Source organism: Phascolarctos cinereus, unplaced genomic scaffold (assembly GCF_003287225.1).
Source record: "Phascolarctos cinereus isolate Bilbo 61053 unplaced genomic scaffold, phaCin_HiC Scaffold_1;HRSCAF=81, whole genome shotgun sequence".
Lineage (NCBI taxonomy): Eukaryota > Metazoa > Chordata > Mammalia > Diprotodontia > Phascolarctidae > Phascolarctos > Phascolarctos cinereus.
The window spans coordinates 24,713,241-24,733,741 of NW_027555514.1; the positions used below are offsets into that span (position 1 = coordinate 24,713,241).

General features: G+C 39.4%; 1 protein-coding gene across 9 annotated transcripts in view; it reads right to left on the minus strand.

Moving 5' to 3' along the window:
* RBMS3 (RNA binding motif single stranded interacting protein 3) overlaps positions 1-20,501 on the minus strand; it is a 1,402,476-nt gene that overhangs the window by 161,191 nt on the left and 1,220,784 nt on the right. For all 9 annotated transcript variants that reach the window (XM_078151263.1, XM_078151264.1, XM_078151268.1 and 6 more), the window contains one exon: positions 11,719-11,825. In XM_078151263.1, the coding sequence (XP_078007389.1) occupies positions 11,719-11,825 (107 nt within the window). The remainder of the gene's footprint in view (positions 1-11,718; positions 11,826-20,501) is intronic.

Genomic DNA, 20,501 nt, shown 5'->3' on the forward strand with positions numbered 1-20,501 from the left:
GTGTTGTCATAAATGATTTGGGCTAGTGTTAAGACCAAAGCATTAGTGTTTGAGGGGAGACCCCAGAACATCAGGTGCTATTCAAAGCATTTTCAGTTTACTTCTCTGAGATGAGACTGAATTAATGGCCCCTACTATCTTCAGGAAATTTGAGGTTCATTACTTAAATGCAACACCCTCAGGGCTGTTCAACCAAATGCCTCTATGGCAATTAAAATATATATTTCTGTAAAATGTCTCCAGGAAACATGCTGTCATCCCTTCTTGTTTAAAAATCAACTCTTCTATCAGAAAGAACAAAGGATTTTTCACCTCAATACATGTGGACTTCAGCTCAGATCACAAATTCAATTTTCTCCCAGACAGAACCCATAAATGACTACTTGGATCTTTCATTTTGTTTATAAATATTATTACTTTATTTCCATCAGTCCTTTTTTATATATCCAGACTATGGAGATAAACTTGTTAAATGTTTCCGTTTGGAAGGGAGGCAAATATTGGAGCATCAGAGGAAAAAAAATACACATATATGCATATATATATTTATATATCCACATATACTATTTTATCATTCATTGCTTAAAAATTTATTCTAACTCAAACTTTCAAATATGAAAATGGCAAAATGCATTGATTTGTTTTTCATAACAAAATGTCTCTATTCCTTTGGTCCATGTCCCAATATTTTGCTCTGGTGTCTCTTCCTTCCACCCACCATCTTTGCCTGCATGCTAATCATCTGGCACTGGAAATGAGTTATTACTCAGGATCCCATCCCCTGAGACACCAGTGAGGCTTGTGGATTCCAATGGTAACCTGAAGAACTTCCTAGAAACCACTGCAGATTTTGGAATCCAATCTCACCTGATTCGTTTCTCTGATTTCTAGCATTTCATGATAATCATCCTCCTAGAAGCTCAAAGCAACAATCAGATCCTCTATCACTTGACTTCAGCACTTTTTACTCTATTCAAAAGTAGAAAGTAGAAAAGTGCTATTAGTCCCCCCTCACACACACACACACACACGGGCTGCTAGGTGATGCAGTGAATAGAGCACTGGCCCTGGATTCAGGAGGACCTGAGTTCAAATCCAACCTCAGACACATAACACATACTACCTGTGTGACCCTGGGCATGTCACTTAACCCCATTGCCTAGCTAAAAACAAATTAAAACACACACACACACACACACACACACACACACACACATACACACGCAAAAAAAATTGTTAGAATGCCTGGAGTCAGGAAGATCTGAGTTCAAGTCTGGCCTCAGACTCTTTTCCAGTTGTGTGACCCTGGGCAAGTCACTTCACCCTGTTTGCCTCAGCTTCCTCATCTGTAAAATGAGCTAGAGAAGGAAATGGCAAACCACTCCACTCTCTGGCAAATGAGGTCACAAAGAGTTGGACATGGATGAAATGACTGAGCAATAATAACAACAGGGTGTACTTTGTAGTTTAAGCTGGCAAATGTGACATGAGGCTGCTTTTTTTTTTTTTCAAATTGTGAGCTCCATTCGGTCAACAATCTACCTGGCATCTACCTGAACCAGCCCTGCCCATATGGAAGTATGTGCTTATTCAGGGAAAAGCAAAACAAAAAAATAACCACCAGCACCACCTTCTTCTTTAGGGATATAAGCCAAAATGGTTTAGTGACTATTTCAGACATTGGGGTGGGGGGAAGAATGAAATCCTCATTTCAACAAAAGATGATGAAGCGGCTAGAGCACCAGCCCTGGAGTCAGGAGGACCTGAGTTCATATGTAGCCTCAGACACTTGATACTTAACTAGCTGTGTGACCCTGGGCAAGTCACTTAACCTCACTGCCTAGCCAAAATAAATAAATAAATGAACAAAATCTTATCTGTATCTTTTGTTTTTCGATGACTACCATTTCCAAATATGTCTGACCTCCTCTCCTGTCTAGTGAGCCATCTCTTCTAACAAAGAATAAAATAAAAGGAAAAATGAGGTGAAAAAGCAATTCAGCAAAACCAGATATATTGGCTGGGTCTGACAATACATATAATATGGAAGCCCCATTTTCCCAAAGGACATGAAAGTGAATGCTTTTGCCACCATTACATCCAGGATGGTGTTTTGAGTTGGGTGGGTAGGTGGGGTAGCTTGATGCAGATGCAGATGAAATGGCAGCCTGTGGTATAGTCTGTCTAGAGATAGGGCTGGATGCATCCTTGGATGTGTTTTTTCTTTTTTGGGGGGGAAGGGGAGAGCAGGGGGACAGCCAAATTATTGCAGTAACATAGTGGTGGAAGTTACGGCAATACCATATAGTAGCCTCTGAAGTCTATCCCTTAGAGAAAATAGCATCATCATTAACACCATCATTTTTGACAGCAAGTGTATTTTACATTTAAATAGTGCTTTAAGGTATATAAAGCACTTCTCTTCCAACAATGCGGTGACAAGTAATTGAATTTTATCTCTATTTCAGGCTTCGAGAGACAAAGTGACTTAGGTAGTACCAGTTACTATGTGTCAGAGCTGGGGATTGGAACCCAGATCTCTTGCCTAAGTTCATTATATTACACTTCCTCTATGACAAAGGGTGTTAATTATTCAGGATGAAGAATCCAAGAGTCCCTTCCCCTACATAATATGTCATTTGCTTACAGTAGACTAATTTGTAAGTTTCTTAAGAGGAGGTTTTTTTTTTATTGCTTGTACCTTTGTCTCTGAATAGTGAATCCTCATTCATTTAGATCTACTGCTGGGTGACAAAGCTGGGCTTGACTGAACTATGTGAAGTGTGAGAATACCGATGTGGTGGTGTTACATTCAGCTACACAATGAATGAAAACTGGGAGAAAAAAGCAAGAAACTAGACTGGCTTCACTGACATTTGTGCTCTTTCGTTTTCAATGGGCTCTCCTTGTTGTGAGGTTATTCTTTTAAGGATTTTTATTAACTCTATCACATTGGGAATTTTTATTTAAAAACATCTCACATCTTTTCAAGCCCCCAGATTCATCCTCATCTTGTTGCTCTCTAAAGGCGCCACTTCTTTTACTGAGATCAGGTCTTCCTATATGAGTGGTGAACTTTACTCTTCCAGACCTCATGCTCAGTGTGTCTTCATTCCTTTTGGGCTCTGAACATAAAATCCTCTTCGTTATCTAGGCTAATCCTTTATCGAGTGACTCTGCCTGTGTTCTTAAGCCCATCTTCATCTGTCCTCCAGTTCTTAATGTCATTAATCACCTATTTCTCTTCTGTCTTCCATCTGTTCCTTCTCTTCTGCTTAAAAGATTCTCAAGTCTCCCCCATTGCTCTTCTTCATTCCCAAAACAATTTCCATGGAAACTACTGCTTCTTGAACTGCCAAACATCAAGAGGAAAAAACTCCTCCCCTCCAGGCTTCCATATCCCCTCCAACCATTCATTCCTGGAACTCTTATAGTTTGGCTTTTACTTCCCTTATCACACTCCCCCCACCAAATCCAACGGCAATTTTTCCATATTTTTCCAACTTTATTCTCCCTGAATTCTCTTTAGGATCTGAACTTAATGATTCCTCCTTTCCCCCTACCCCCCACTTCTGGCTGTTATCTCCTCCCTCTGCTTTTATGACATCATATTTTTAGTGTTGTTCTGCTACCTTCCTATCCACACCTCCTCTATCTTTACTAACTTCTCATCTTCTACCATGGGCATGGTACAGGGGAATGGATGATGGTTTACAGTCAGAGAACCTAAGTTTCCAGTGTCAACTTTGGTACTTATTAGCTGTGTGATCTTGGGCAAGAGACTTTGGCTGTCTGGGCTTTAGCTCCTTATGTGCAGAATGTGAAGGTTGGAATCAATAACCTCTGGGATCTTCTGGGAGAATCCATGCTCCCATGACCTGCCCTTTAACATTTGGAGTCACTTTGAATTTTTTTTTTCTCCACTCATTCTTTGACAATTTTATCCATTCCTATAGTTTCAATTATCAATTATTCTCAAAAACACTACACAATTTATATCTCCCCATTTTATATTTCTAATTTTCTAACAGATACAATATCTGAGGAGCCTGTTGACAAAATTCAACATGTCCCCAAATAAATTCAGCTTTCCATCTCCAACCTCCACCATCCCTTCCTTAACTTCTATTCTTAGGCTGCTGGCACTACCACCTTACCTGTCTTCTAGATTCAAAAGATCAAAACATCAAAACATTTGATGCTACCTTATCCTTCATCCTCACATAGGACTATAGACTTAGAAATGGAAGAGCCATTAGAGGTAATTTAGTTTAATATCCTTATTGTACAGATAAGGAAACTGAAACGGGGGGAGCTTAAGTGACTTCAGTCAGGAACCAAATCTGAAGAATTCTTTGCTCACAGTCTATCTCAAATTCTTTCTCTCTTTTCTACTTTTCACAACAGTCACCCTAGCTGAGACCCTCATTTTCCCTCATGTGCCCTGATAAATATACTCAAAACTAGGCTTTCTGCTTCTTATCTCTCTCTACTCCAAGCATCCTTTACACTATGGCTGAGTCATTTTCATAAAGCAGAACTCTAATTGCTATACTTTCTACTCATGAATCTTCCTCAGTTCCTCATTGCCTAGTGAACTAAGTGAAACCCCTTATCTTGGCCTTCATGGCAATCCCCAATCTGTTTTCGGCTACCATTTGAGAGCTAGCCCACAGTAATTTACATCATCTGTCATTCAGACAAACTGGACTACTCATTGTGCTGAATTCTCATCCTGTTCATATTTATTGCCATGTCTTTGGTCATCCCCCATTCCTGGAATGATTTCCTCATTGTCCTGCCCTGTCCCCAAATCTACCTGATACACACATACATACACACATATATTACATACCATACTGTATAAAACATACACAACACATGCATGCATGTTATTATATACACATGCATACATATAATAAACACATGTGCACACACATATACACAGTGTGTACACATATAATGTATTATTGAGTATCTGCATATCTATATATACATTTAGATACACATACACATATATATCCTGCAGGCCAATTTTCTCCATGAATCCTTCATTCATATACACAATTACACACCAACACACACACACACACACACACACACACACACACGTAATCCTTTATATAAGCCTCAGTAACACTATTTCTCTTTTCTTAAAATTCTGCTTACATTTAATTAGGACACTTCTTTTTCACTTTTTTTTTGCATTAGGTCTCCCATGAAAACAATCTTAAAAATGTTTATCCCTTCTATTACCCTGTGAACGTCTCAGGGGCAAGTGTGTCCAATGTTTTGCACAGTGCCTTGAACACAGCAAGCATTAATAAATGCTTGTTTAGTGAGTGGTTTTTTCTGACTTTTTGAAGTTCCTTTTTTTTTTTTCTGTTGAGGGTACCACCATCGTCCCAGGCTCCCAGGCTCGAAACATCAGCATCATCTTTGTCTTTTCACTTTCCCTCATCCAAAATATGTAATCCAGTACCAAGTCTTATCTGTTTCTCTTTGCTGAATCCTCATTTCCCTCCCCTTCTCTTCACTCACCCAACAGCCATCCTGGTACAGACTTCAATCGCTTCATGTTTATATTGTCTATGACACTGTGGATTTCCATTTCATGTCATTTGGGTACCATTTCCCTTTACTATTTGGCTTTTTTTCTTTTACACCTGGACTACTGCTACAGCCTGTTGATTACTCTCTGCCTCGATGCTTTCCATTCTGCTCCATCCTTCACTCTGCTGCCAAAGAGATCTTCAAGCACATATGGTCAGTCACTTCCCTACTCAATAAGCTCTAGTAACTCTCTATTAATTTGAGGATTAAATAGAAAATCCTCTTTTAGGCTTTTAAAGCCCTTTACAACCTTGTCCCTTTCTACTTTTCCAGGCATTTTACATCTTACTCACCGTACCACATACTCTATGATCCAGAAATCAGTTTTCTTGCTGTTGACTTACACATGACTCTCTACCTCTCACCTCCCTGACTTCTCACTGACTGTCTTCCATTCCAAGAATACTCTCCTCCTCACCCCCACCTCCTGGCTTCCTGGTTTCCTTCAAGACTCATTTCTAATCCAACCTTCTACCAAATGCCTCTCCCAGTTATTCTCTCCTCTCCATTCCCCCCATAGACATTGCTTTTCCTCTGAGACTACTCCCATTTACTTCGTGTTTATCTTGTGTAATATGTAGTTGTATGTTGTTTCCGTTAGAATGTGATCTCCTTAAGGGCAGGGGACATGTCTTTGCTTCTCTTTGTACTAGTACTAGTACTTAACAGAGTGCCTGGCACACAGGAAACATCTAAAAATGTTTGCTGATTGACTGATCTTGCACTTTAATGTGTGGAATATAATCTTGTATACATTAGGCATTCAATGCATATCTATTGAACTGAATGAAATGGGACAACTCAAAGTTAGTAGACTTAACAAGGAATTATTGGCACTTACTAGGAACAAACCTGGGTTCACCAAGAACAGGATGTGCCAAAGTATACTCTTTCATTTTTTAAAAAAAAGACTCTGAGACTAGCCCTCCTTTAATGTAGTACTGTGACGGTGTAATCGTATATCTAGAGCTAGAAAGGACCTCAAAGGCCTCCAATTCATCCTCCTTCTTTTACAGATGAGGGAAGTGAGGCTTTTGTGGGCCAAGAGATTTGCCAATGTTCACACATGGAGTAATGCAGCAGGCAGTATTTGAACTTGGGTCCTCTGCCTTCAGACTCAATGGCCTTTTCATGCTGCCACAATGGATTCTTATGCTAAGCCACTGGCGTACAGGTGCTTACCATGGTGGAAAGACTTCAGTTCTGTATGACAAGGACCAGCCTACCAAGTTTTGGAGAGGTTTCTTTCCAGAAGTTTGTCCACTAGGTAAGGAGTGTTATTGTTTTAGGGCTGGACTAGTTCTTCCATTGTTACAGGGAACTCTGGAAGGAAAAATAAAACTTCCCTCTACCAATGCATATCAACACCTGCTCAATTACAATCTTGGAGAACTGTCTGGAGCAATATATGACTTGCCCAGGGTCATATGGCCATCACATATTAGAGGCAGGTGTTGTAATCCATGATGGCAGCCTGCTATCCACTCCCACCAAGCTGCCTCCCCTCATCATGACTTTTTATGCCATAGCAACTCATGAAGACCCTCTGAGTCATAGATGGCTTATGTTTGGAAATATGGTATAATGGAATTAAAAATTCATTTAGTCATGACATCTAAGTCAAGTCCTAGATCACATGATTACTAATTGTGGATCCTTGGGCAAGTGACTTCACTTCTCTGGACTCAGTTTCCTCATCTGTTCCTTTGTAAAAGTAACATTTTTTGTGACCAAACCAATGAACACACCTGAATATATAATATAGGAACACACATCATTATATAATAATATATGTATGTGTATATACAACACATGTATATACATATATATATATATATATATATATGAATATGTTTATGTGTGTGTACATAATTAGTCCATAGAAAGGTAATTCAGTTGAGTTGGTAAGGATCATTAAAATCATGTCAGAAGAACCAGTTAAAGAAATTGGGGATGTTGAGCCGATAGAAAATAAGAATTATGGGATAAATGACACTTGTCTAAGTATTTTAAGGGTTTTTAAGTAAGAGAAAGATGTGATTTATTCTGTATGGCTCCACAGGGAAGAACCAGGGCCAATGGGCCCGTAGCTTCTGGTTGAGTGTAGGTCATGCTTGAATAAATAGAACTCTTGAAATATAGAATGGGTTGCTTTGAAAAGGGATGTAGATTTCTCCATCACCAGATATGTTCCAGGAGAGTTTTGATGGCCACAGGTCAGGGAGGCTGGGGAAGGGCTTCCAAAGAACTAGATAGAACTAGAACTAGATAGTACTAGTTGCATATTTACTACCTGTGACTCCTTTGACAATTTATTTAACCTCCCTGGGCTTCAATTTGTTCATCTGAAAAATGAGAGCATTGTGCTAAATGGCCTCTGAGGCACCTTCCAGCTCTAGACTGCTAAGTTTTTTTCCAATTCTCAAACCCTATGATCATGAAAATCATATACTTGAAAGTCAGTTTAATGACTCAGAATGAATGGTGTCAGATAAGTATGCCGATTAATTATAGAATAATGAATGTGCCAAAATTGCTTGAGCATGCTTGAAAAGAACATATTTTCATTAGGAGTTTAGACATTTTCTCTAATCTCTCCTTTATCCAACTTGCTTAGCAAAGTCTAAAAGACAGTGGCAAGGTAAGTGGTAGGTTAGCTCTTTCTTAGTTCTGAACAAGTTAATAAGGCATGGCTGTAATTGGAAATCAATTAAAATTGAATAATCGTGTTCTTCAATTACCTGATCAATAGAGTCAATACGTTTGAAATACTCACAGCAAGTATAGGGATAGTAGCTTAAGATGAAATTAATTAACACCACACTGAACTTGTTAAAAGGTCAAGTGAAAAGGCAGAAATTGCTCAGAGACTTGGTCTTCCCCTCCCCCTGTCCCAGGCCAAGGGCATGATAAGGACGGTGCACGATAATAATAAAAATATAATAACAACTATTTACACAGAACTTTAAGATTTGCAAAACACTTTCATACACAATCCTATTTGATCCTTAGAATAATCTTACGATGTACATTCTGTAGATATTATTGTTCCCATTTTTCTTGATAGTAAGAACATATGGAATTGATCATTCTCTGAACCCAAATCCCAAGGTTCTCTGTGTATGTCAGAGGGCCATGTCATTATTGCTTAGCTACATGAATGTATGTTTAGGGACTCTTATATTGAGTCCTCCTTGAGATGCTTCCCGGCAGTAGGTTCTTGACCCAACTAAGCTGTAATATTTCAAAACAAAACTTCTAACGCTTGGGTCATTGGCATAGCACATGGTAACGAGTCTTCTTTAGCAACTGCAGCGTCTCCCGTGAATGTCACTGCTGCACTGCTTGGCCTGGGTGCTTTAAATAAACAGGACATTTTGTTTGGAACTTAGCACACACCACCATTCTAAAATGGGAACAAATTGCAAGCTTCCAATAGGCTTTTTAAATTTGCTTTAGACACTCAGTGGCTACATTATTGTCCACATGTAGTGTAATGTCTCTCAGAATATCAGCTCACTAAACACAGCTATGTGCTTGTATGAGGGGAATAGAGACGTGCATGAAACCACTTTTAAAACCAGCACTGTTCATGGGGAGTTAAGAATAGTTTTACTGAGAAAAATTCTGAAATTCTTCCTTTCTTTATGAAATCTTCATCTAGGATTAAATGGCAATGCCAAGTATTGGCATAGAACAGTATTCCTTGTCTATGATTAATGATTTCAAATGAGTGCTGTTGTTGTTAATAAAGTAAAAGCATAGCACAAACCTTGATTTTAGGGATGATTACAACAGAGAACCTTTTACAAAATTGTCTTGGACCATTGCTTCAATGAACTTGGCCCAATGGTCTCGGCACAAGGAGACCCAGGTTTGAATATTGCCTCTGAAACCCACTAGGGGTGTGATCGTGGGCATTTCAGCTCATCTTTTTTCATATCCACCATGGAATAGAGTGGGAAAACAGGTAAAGAAATGTCAACTTTGTACAAGGCACTATGCTAATTGTGCTTAAAGCAAATAGAAAATCTGGATAATTTCTGCTTTCCAAAAAACTAATGTTCAAAACGGGGGAAACAAAGCCTAAAAGATCATGGCAAGGGAAGTGGGTAGTTTAGCTCTTTCCTAGTTCTGAACAAGGGAAGGGGCTTGCAAAGAAGGATTTGTGTTTAGTTCATGGCAGATGGAAAGGCCTGAGAGTACTTAGTTTCCAGAAAGAGAAGTAAGGCGATGGCAAGGTTCCAAGACCTTTACACCACCTGTAATGCGTGCATAACAGGTCCTGAAGTCCCTAAATCACAGGGCTGTTGAGAGGTTCAAATGAGGCCATGGAGGTAAGGTGTTTTGCAAGCTTTAACATACTATAAAAATAATATATAAACGAAAGGAGCTATTGTAAGGTATTTTGCAAACCTCAAAGTGCTAAACAAATGCTAGCTATTATTAAATATCAGTTATTGTTATTGTTGTTTTCACTATACATAAAAATGGTGCAAACGCTTTTATCCCTTTATCCCCTCAAGAGGAATAGAGAGATTCATGAGCAGCATGATGGATTGTGTTATATCTATCTATATACACATACATGCATATGTCTATCTATGTATATATGAACATATAGATATAAAACATGTACATATCTGTATTGTACATGTGTATATATTGTATATGTCTGCATCTATATATATGTACATATAGATTGAATAAATAAAATACAGATATAGACACATACATACATAATTATAAATATACACATATGTATATAAATACACATATAGGTGTGTATATCTATATATTATGTATTCTATTCATATATGTATACACACACGTATATATAAATATATAGATACACATACACATATCTATATGTTTAGATATAGAAGTATACAAACACATATACATGCATATACCTATATGTTATATATTTTATCTACCTATATATAGATACACACATATATAGATATACACAGATAGGTAAATAAACATATTTGTGTATATCTATATAATGTATGTTCTATCTATATATGTATGCATGCATATTAAACTATACATATGTATACAGATATGTACATATATGAACACACATATATGTATTTCTATGTATTATATATTCTATTTGTATATGTATATATAAAAATAGATAATACATACAAATATAGATCCATATATATAGACTTACACACATATGTACTATCATTTCCCTTGCCTATCAACAAAACATGTAATAATTTGCATGGATCTATCTGTGTATCCTTATGCCTATCATCTCTTTACCTATTTATATGTATGTATGTTTGTATGTGTTTATTATATGAGTAAGTGTGTATGTGCATGTGTGTTCAACTAGACCCTTGATTTTATTAGTATCAGAAAGTCACAATGAGGGCATTCCCTCATGAGGCAGAGGGTAATGAATCGGTACCCTCCCAAGAGTTTTAGACAATCACCTACCACACTGAGGAGTTAAGTGACTTGCCTAGGGTCACAAAGTGAGCAAGCATCTTAGCTCAGACTTGAACACAAGCCTTCTTAATTTTGAGATAGACCCTCTATTCCATGACACAATATTATCTCTCTGTGTATGTATCTTCATACATACGAAGGTGGAAATACAGAATGCCTCTCAACATCCATCAAAGGGAGATGCAGAAAACATGAGTGTTATCATTCTCTCACTAAATAAACTTAGGTATAATTTCCATATATAAATAAATAATCCAAACTAGAAAGAAAGCGTGAGCCCATTACTGACTTCAGCTGAAGATACTTCCTGCCAACCACTATCCTCTTATTTCACAAACTTACCCCATCTCAGGATAATCCCCTGCTGATTAACTCTTGGTCCATGCTCACTGAACCAAGGTCTGGTTGGAGACAGAGGGTTCACTGTGCGGCAGAACTGAGCCTCATTCTAAGGCCCTAAAATTCTCCTAATGTAATTTTATCCTGAATGTATTAACATCGCAGGCTCCTTCACCCTCTTTGAAGCCTTATTTTCCATAATACCTGATTTGATCATGGTCCCCAGAGTCTGCCATGCTGATCGGCAAGGTGGCTCCTGCCAAAGTCTTGCCCAGAGATCCATCCCCCATCTCCACTCACCTCTCCTTCCCTTGGCCAGGGCCTTCCGTTCTGTGTGTATTTCCCTTGATTCTGACGCTTTTTCTGCCCTCCATCTGCGAATTTACACAGCAAGGGCTCAGTGGGGGCTGTAAAGACAAGAAACCAGAGTCTGCATTAGCAACATCCTCCCTTGAAATTACGATTATGATTATGGAATGGAAGGGGTGACTGGGATGCTTTGTAATGGGGATCTTTTGAAGTCAAACCCTGCCTCTGTACATCTATTTGGTCTCTTTTTAGTTCTGGCTCTGTTGGCAGATGTTCTAACTATCCAAATTTCCAAAAAAAAAAATCACTGGCAAATTATAAAAGAACATAACTGATGTTGTTTTAAAAAATTACCAGTCCAGGAGAAAACATCAAATTGTCATAGAAGCAATTTAAGGAGAATGACATCCTTCCCAGTTAGCTTAGGTACATATTCGTTACCAGAATTTGCAGGGCAGCTATGTGGTTCAGTGGATAAAGTGCTGGTCCTGCAGTCAGGAAGACTCATCTTCCTGGGTTCAAATCTGGCCTCAGATATTTACTAGCTATGTGACCCTGGGCATGTCACTTAACCCTGCTTGCCTCAGTTTGTCATCTGTAAAATGAGCTGGAGAAGGAAATAGAGAAGCACTTCAGTATCTTTGCCAAGAAAACCCCAAATGGGGTCACAAAGAGTCAGACATGACTGAACAAATCACTTGTGGGGATAAACATTTCTTTCTCACAGCAGCTCTGTTTTTATTATAGAAACTGTGCCAGTTCCAGTTTTTGAAATAGATGCTTGCAGCACTTCTAGCCGAAAAAAAGAAATCTTTTTGCCAAACACAGCCAAGTTAGTTGTTTTCCCGATAAATTATCTGCCATTTCGAAAAGGCAAGTGGCTGATGACATCTTTGCCTCTCCCTGCTCCAGGCTCCCACTGAGATCTGTCCCCTGAAGTGACAATAGTCATCAAAATCTCAATGTAGACATTTACAAGAGAATACACAATTGGGGTGTGAAACCACTGAAAATGAGAGGAGAGAGCCATGGGGTATGGCATTCATTCCTAGTCTTGATGAGGAAAAAAAAGATGGTCGTGCTGGTTGCTTCCCACTCTCTTCCCCAACCTGTAAGTAGAACTGGGCAACCAGGGCTCTGACCCAAGTTACTGACATTTAGCAGGGTCACTGAAAGTACTTTCAGTTCTTTAGCATCATAGAATCAGCCAGCACGGCATGGTTGAAATGAAAAAAAAAAATGCTTGGGGGTGTGTGTGTGTGAGAGAACCCTTGGGTTAATAAGAAAGTCAGGGGACCCTAACGTGCCGTTTTGTATTTTGCCATATGTATACATATACATATACATATACATATACATATATACATATACATATACATATACATATACATATACATATACATATACATATATACACACATATACATATACATACACACATACATATGTGTGTATCATATATATATAAACATATCATTTCCCTCAGAAGAAGAAAAGTTCCTTGAGGTCCATGACTATTTGGTTTTTTGTCTTTGTGATCCCAGTGTCTGCCACACAGGTGTGTATAATTGATGCTTATTAATTACTCAGTTGGTTAGATCAAGTCCAACTTACAATGCTTACCAGTGCCCTCAAAAACAGTCACTTAACCAACGTGGGCTTCACTTTCCTCAACTAAAAAGTGATGGGCTTAGACTGAATGGACTCTGAAGTCTTTCTCCATTCTCAAGTTATGATCCTGTGATCCTAGGAAGAGGTTTTAGTGCCTACTTAGCCAGAATAATTTGCTAGCTTAGGAAGCTACCAGATGAAGAGTTCCTTCCTCCACTTGGCCATACTTCAGATGGTCCCTTTCCCAGCCTATACTCTCTCCCCTAATGGAACCCTTCCAAGAAGCGCTCTTGTGGTGTTCTAGAGTCCTAATTAAATTGAGGGTTCATTTTGATGTGTGTACCAGTTATATTTTAAGGCCCTACATGGACCTAGGTGCTACCCACCCCAAAGATCACGTTGGTTACCAATTAGAAGTGATCAAAATAAATGAATCTCTGTGTTATTTCCCCAATGCTGAACTTGTAGGGGCCTTCAGGGGTGTCAGTATATTTTGAGGCAGCAGTATTACAAAAATGGTGGCCTCTGAGACTTGGCCACTGCCATTTGGATGTTCTTATAGTTATCACTCCCACTAGGATCTCTTATTAAGCAACAGAGTGGTTCATATTCCACAGGGAGTAACAAAGTTACCACACAAAGAATGAACGGACAAATTACAATGGATGGGAGGTTTTTTTTGGATGAGATGAACATTTGTCAGGATGTGGAGCATCAGAAAAGAGGAATAGCAAACTCATGAGAACAGAGCACAGTCACCAATTTTCTACTTGTCCTGGAATAGCTTGGGTTCAGACTGGAAATTCTTGTAAAATGTAGTTGGTTGCTAGTTCCTCCACAAACAAGGGTGAAATATGCAGAAAATGGTCACTTAAATAACAAGAAAGACATCACGGTGTTGTGCAGAGAACACTGTGCCGGTAAGACCCGCTCTGCTGATTTCATAGAGATGCTGAGAGAATTGGGTGAATTAATATATTTCAGGAGCTTCGTGATCATAAAATACCATAGTTCTGTACTGCTCTTGGAAGGTCCCCAGATTGAACAGAAACCTATTGAGTTGAGGAATTGCCATGGTTCTATTTTTGTATCCTCAATACGTAGGATAGTAACTACTGCATTCTAGCAGCTTAATGATTACATGCCTTGCCAAGTCTCAAAGAGCTAGTCCATAAACATTTATTGAGTGTGTACTACATGCCAGGCGCTGTGCTAAGTTAGACTAAGGTAGTATCAGAGGTGGGATTTGAACCTGGGTCTTGTGACATCATATTCAATAATAATTTATAATCATTGCTTGCACCTGAGGTATAGGTGGAGCCATAGCGCATAGAACGTTGGGCCTGAAGTCAGGAAGACATCTTCCTGAGTTCAAATCTGGCCTCAGACACTTACTAACCATATGACTCTGGGCAAGTCACTCTGCCATGTTTGCTTCAGTTTCCTCATCTGTAAAATGAGCTGGAGAAGGCAACAGCAAACCACTCCAGCATCTCTGCCAAGAAAACCCCAAGTGGGGACATGGAGAGTATATGGAAATGACTGAACAACAACAACAGTTATGATTTGCCCTCAGCTTTCGGGCTTTCCCACACGAGTCAGGCACAGGCTCTTTTTACAGGCAAGATAGAAATTATATTTGAGAATAGGATCCAGATGCCCCTGGGGTCCCCGCAATAAATGGAAATTCTGTGCACGAAGGAATAGTTTCTTCAGTAAATGCTTGTTGGCTGCCCTACATTCAGAGGTCATAGGGTGAAATCTACTTCTGGCTGCAGAATATGATGGCAGAAGAGCATTAAAGGCTGTGAGTTGAAACTGAGTCCGTGCTGTGTATCAGCGGCGTATGTCCAGAAGCCGTTATTTTGGGGATGGGCACAATGTGGAGGGATTCACTTTATTTGGTATCTTGCAAGAGTTAAGGCTATGTTTTACTTGTTGCATAACCCTGAGGAATTCATTTCACTTCTCAATTTCAGTTTCCTCATCTGTGAAATGGGGATAATAGAATGATAGATGGAAAGGGTAGAAGGGAGCTCAGAGGCCGTCCAGTCCAGCTGCAGAAAGGAAAGGTGGCTTCTCTAGGGTCACACCATTCATGACAAAATGATTCTCCCAAACCCATGACTGGTTAATTATTTGAGAGAACTTTAGGAACAGACCATTCCCAAAGACTCTCTAAGAATCTTAATAAATTACAAGATGGGAGCTGGAAGACTGAGTACAGGACTGACCATATATACCCCCATATTCATAGCATCACTTTTGTGCTTTCCAACAACTAGAAACAAAGTGGGTGCTTTTTGCTGGGGTAGCGGCTAAACAATGTAGGGTAAGTGAATGTAACTGGATAATGTTATGGTGTAAGACACAATGAATATTAGTGATTCAGAGAAGCATGGGAAGATTTGTATGAACTGGTGATGAGTGGAGTAAACAGATCCAAGACAACAGTGCACAAAGATTAAAATAATGCAAAAAGCCCAGTGAAATGAAGCCAGAGGTTATCCGATTTGACCGTCTAAGCTTAGACTTAGAGGAGGAATGCCAGATGAACTGCCCTTAGTTTCCTGGAAAGGGGGGGACTATGACTGTGGAATGTTTCACATGTTGGTAGAGGTGGTTGATATTTCATTTTGGCTGAACTCTCTTAGGTTTTCTAGTACAAGAGAAAGCTCAGTGGGTCAGGGGAGAAGGGGGATATTTGGAAATGTGATGTAAAAATAAATGCTACCAATAGAACAAAGATAAACACATATTTCATAACAGTCCTGGACTGATAGGGGAAGACAATGGAGACATGCTGCAACCTAAGCCTCGTCTTACCAGTGGCCCAAGACACAGAGGCATTTGGGATTGTTCAGGAAACAAAGACTCCATTAAAATGAAAATGTCCCGTAAGGTAGCCAAACGAACTCATGGTCCACAACATAATTCAATATCATGCTACTTAACAATCCTTAAACCCTGAAGACATCCCTAGCATCGGGCTTTAGCATTTTAAGTTTCATTGTTCAAAAGAGAGCTTTCAAATGATTTTTTACATGAAGGGATATGGGAGAAAGTCACAGGGGCAAAAGACATTTACTTGCATTCCGCTGATATGATTTTTCTAATATTTAAAAACATCTCCCAGGCCTCAAGCTCCAATAATCCAAGACATATTGGGGATGGGGGGGAAGGGAAAGGGAATAAGAATTTATTAAGTGCCTACCATGCTCCAGGCACTGTGCTAAGCACTTCATAAATATCTGTTTATCGTCACAACAATCCAGTAAAAGAGATGCTGTTATTATCCCCATTTTGCAGATGAAGAAACTGAGGCAGACGGGTACAGTGACTTTATCAAAGTCACACATCTACTAAGTGTCTGAGGTCAAGTTTGAACACAGGTCTTTCTGACTCTGATCGTTTCAGAGTCAAGTTTTGAGGATGTTGATAATGGCCCTTGTATTCCTTGCCATTATTGAGATAAAATCCCTGCCTCTATTTCTTTACTTTGAAAGCGGTCATGATGTCACAAGGGCAGCAGACTCACAGAGCTCTCTAAATTCATGCAACATTTTGAGGAAGGCCTAAAACTACCCTCAGCACCAAAAGGACTTTCTAAAGTACTTTAAGACATGAATGGTTGGATGTAATAATGAAAATACTCTTTGTAGCTCGGTCTCTGCATGCTAACTTGGTTCATTTTCAATCAATCAACAGGCAATTACCAAGCAAATGTGTAGAAATGGAAGAATGTCAAAGCATATATGCAAAATAACAGAATAAATGCAAGGTAATTTGGGTTGGGGGTGCTGCACTAGGGACTTGGGGTGTTTTGAGCCAGTAGTAAAAGTTCTAATGAGAGCCAAGGGGAAAAAAGGAGCTCCATGAAGCCCAAAGCGCCTAGCCTCTTTCTATGATGAAGCCAAGGCACTGGGGAGGCTGCTCCCCAAGACACTGAATGCCTCGTTATGCTTTACAATTGGCAGCCTCTTTGCCCTCTGGACTTTGTTGTTTGGGTTTGTTTAAATCAAGTCCTTGAATAGCTGTAATCAATTTTCAGGCTTGTTGGTAGAAAGCGATTAAGACGGAGGTCAGGAAGGAACATTGCTTGTTGTGGCTGCCGACAGAGGGCCCATCAGGGCCTGGCTGACATCTCGACTGATGGGGTGTGACACCTTCCTTGGGATGACAGAAACCACTCCAGAATGAGAAGGTTTTGTTCTACCCAGAAAATATTATGTTCCCTATATTTCCTTAATGTGGCTTTATGGTATCAATTCATTTCGTTTAGTTTCTTTTAACAGTAGTTAAAACAGAAAATGAATGAAAAAGAGTCCTTCGTGGGAGTGAGACTCTCTTATAATCCACAGATTACAATGTGCTCGGAGACATTATGGTCTATCATGCAAATGGGGAGTATTTAAAATATAATTATAACAATGCACAGCAATAAAACTGTGCAGTAATTATGAAGGAGTAATTACTGGGTGCTTGCATGGTGGCTTATTTCTAGCCCTCCAAACTTGGACTATTTTAAACAAAGAACATTTTAAAGGATCCAGGTGATGTGATGGGGTAAGAGGCGACTGGTGATTATCGGTTTTAATGGACAAGATTTTCTGCAGTGAAATGAGCGTGAATATTTTGATCTGACATCCGCCATTACCAGCTGCTCCAAATGGAGGCTTAGGAACCACTGAGTTCTCTAGCTTTGCTCATAATCCCTTTGAATCAAGCAGAGTCACTACCAAAGGTTCTTCTTTTTGTGAGGTTTACCAGCAGAAATCAACTCAGAAGACTGGAGACCCAGAGCTGGAAGGCACCCCAGAGGCCGTCTAGACCAACACCTTCTTTTGATGGCTGAGGAAACTGAGTCCCACTGAAGTTAAGTGACCTGTCTAAGGCCATACAATGCAAAGGAGCAGAGCCATGGGATGAACTCTGGTCCTTTCTACAGTGCCATGCTGTTCTCTATAGATTTTTATATTTTCTTTTGGATAAACTCCTTCTATGTTTGTGCCAGGTTGTGTTTGATCACTTTTAATTAATTAAAAAAAATGTATTAAGCATCGACTACGTGGAGGCAGCTAGATAGCACAGCAGGTAGAACACCGGGCTTGGAATCAAAAAGAACCCTTTTCATGAGCTCAAATCTATCCTTGTACACTTACCAGCTGAGTGACTCTGGGCAAGTCATTTAACCCTGTGTGCCTCAGTGTCCTCAACTGTAAAATGAGCTGGAGAAGGAAATGGCAAACCACTTCAATGTCTCTGCCAAGAAAACCCAAAGGGGGTCACGGAGAGTTGGACGCGACTGAAATAACTGAACAACTAGAATACTATGGAAGGCAAGAGACAGTTTAGGGTAGTGAATGTGGAGCTAACATTTACTCACTGTGTGACCCCAGATGAGTTAATCTCTCAGTGCTCTAGGCAGTTCTGTAAGACTCTAAATTTCAGATAAAGCATCAATTTGCATTAGTGGAAGAAGTCTGCCCCTAGGAACTCCTTACATTAATGAAATTATGGGTATAGTCTTTTTTTTTTTAATATGCAGGTACTAGAGATGGGGCAAGGATGGGAATTTGGTTTAGGAAATTCTCAAAGAAGGAAACATTCTCTACCAATGCAGGTTGGCACCTTCTCTGCAATTTTAATTCTTAGAGATTTGACTGAGATCACTGAGATTAGGTTAGATAAAGCATTTATTAAGCATTTCTTGTGTACCAGGCTCTGGGAATACAAAAACAAACAAAGGAAAGATAGTCCCTACTCTCAGGGGGCTTACATTCTAATGTGGGAAGACAGCACATAAAAGGGAACAGAATGGCAAAGATGGGGAGAAGATGTAAAGTTGGGGAAGAAATCAGCATGGATGACTTAGGCACTTCCTCCATTGGAGGTTCCTCAAATACATGGGAGAAGTGGTCACCAAAGACAGAGAATTTAAGTAACTTTCCTAGAGTCACCTAGCCAGTGCTTGTCAGAGATAAGTCTTACATCCCAGTCTTCCTGGCTCTAAGGATGGCTTTCTAGTTGCTGTGCCACACTTCCTCTCTGACAATAGAGATACAAAGACAAAAATCAGAGTCTCTCTTCCTGGGCAGCCCACATTCTACTGGGAGAGCTTACATTATACTGATTTCTGTACATAAAATCATGGTTTTACAATTTAATGATCAGATTTCTCTGCCTCACAATACTAAAATAGGAATAGACCTCATAATAGAAATATATACATACATACATTATATATATATACATATGTATATATATATATGTATATAAAAGTAAAATGAGAGTATACTGTCTAATAAAAAAGGTGTTCATTTTGGAATTGGGGACTTGATTTCAAATGGTGACCCTTCAGGAAGGAGCTGATTATCCTTCCAGGAGGAACAGAGTAAGGTCAAAAATCCTATTGAGTGAGAGGTCATTAAGTGGCAAAGGAAGAAGATATGAGCAGTAGCAGTTAGAAATTCCCTTCTCAGAGGTACTGAAGCAGCTATTTACTTGATAACAACAGTAGAGAGGACTGGTATCTTCTTGGGGTAACCATCCCCAGGGGATCTATTCCTAAGGGATATCAACATGGATCACTACCTACTTCTTGTGACTTATATTTGCAGAAATGACACATCCAGGAGGAACCTAAAATGTACTTCCAATTGTTATGAAGTCTTGGGGAAGAAACTGAAGACCACAGAGATACAAGTTCTGTTTTCTTCACTGGCATCCATTGAAGGCAAAAGATAGACTAGAAGAGGATATCTGCTTAAGAAAGTGGTATCTTGGGACTGGATTTAGATTTTTGGATCAAGACTTAAAATATCTGATTGACAGATGATTGATTTCTGGTCAGATATGGAATATATCTTGCAAAAGTTTCTTAGAATATATTTGCTAGGGGCAGCTAGGTGGCACAGTGGATACAATACTGGCCCTGGAGTCAGGAGGACCTGAGTTCAAATCTGACCTCAGACCAAATACTTGACACTTACTAGCTGTGTGACCCCTGGGCAAGTCACTTAACCCCAAATGCCTAAAAATAAAAAATTTAATTTAATTTAAAAAAGACTATATTTGCTAGATATTTTAAAAATCTAATCCCAAAGGTATTACATTGAAAAGGGTGTAGGGGGGGAGGGGGGAAGACTGCTGATGTGTACTTC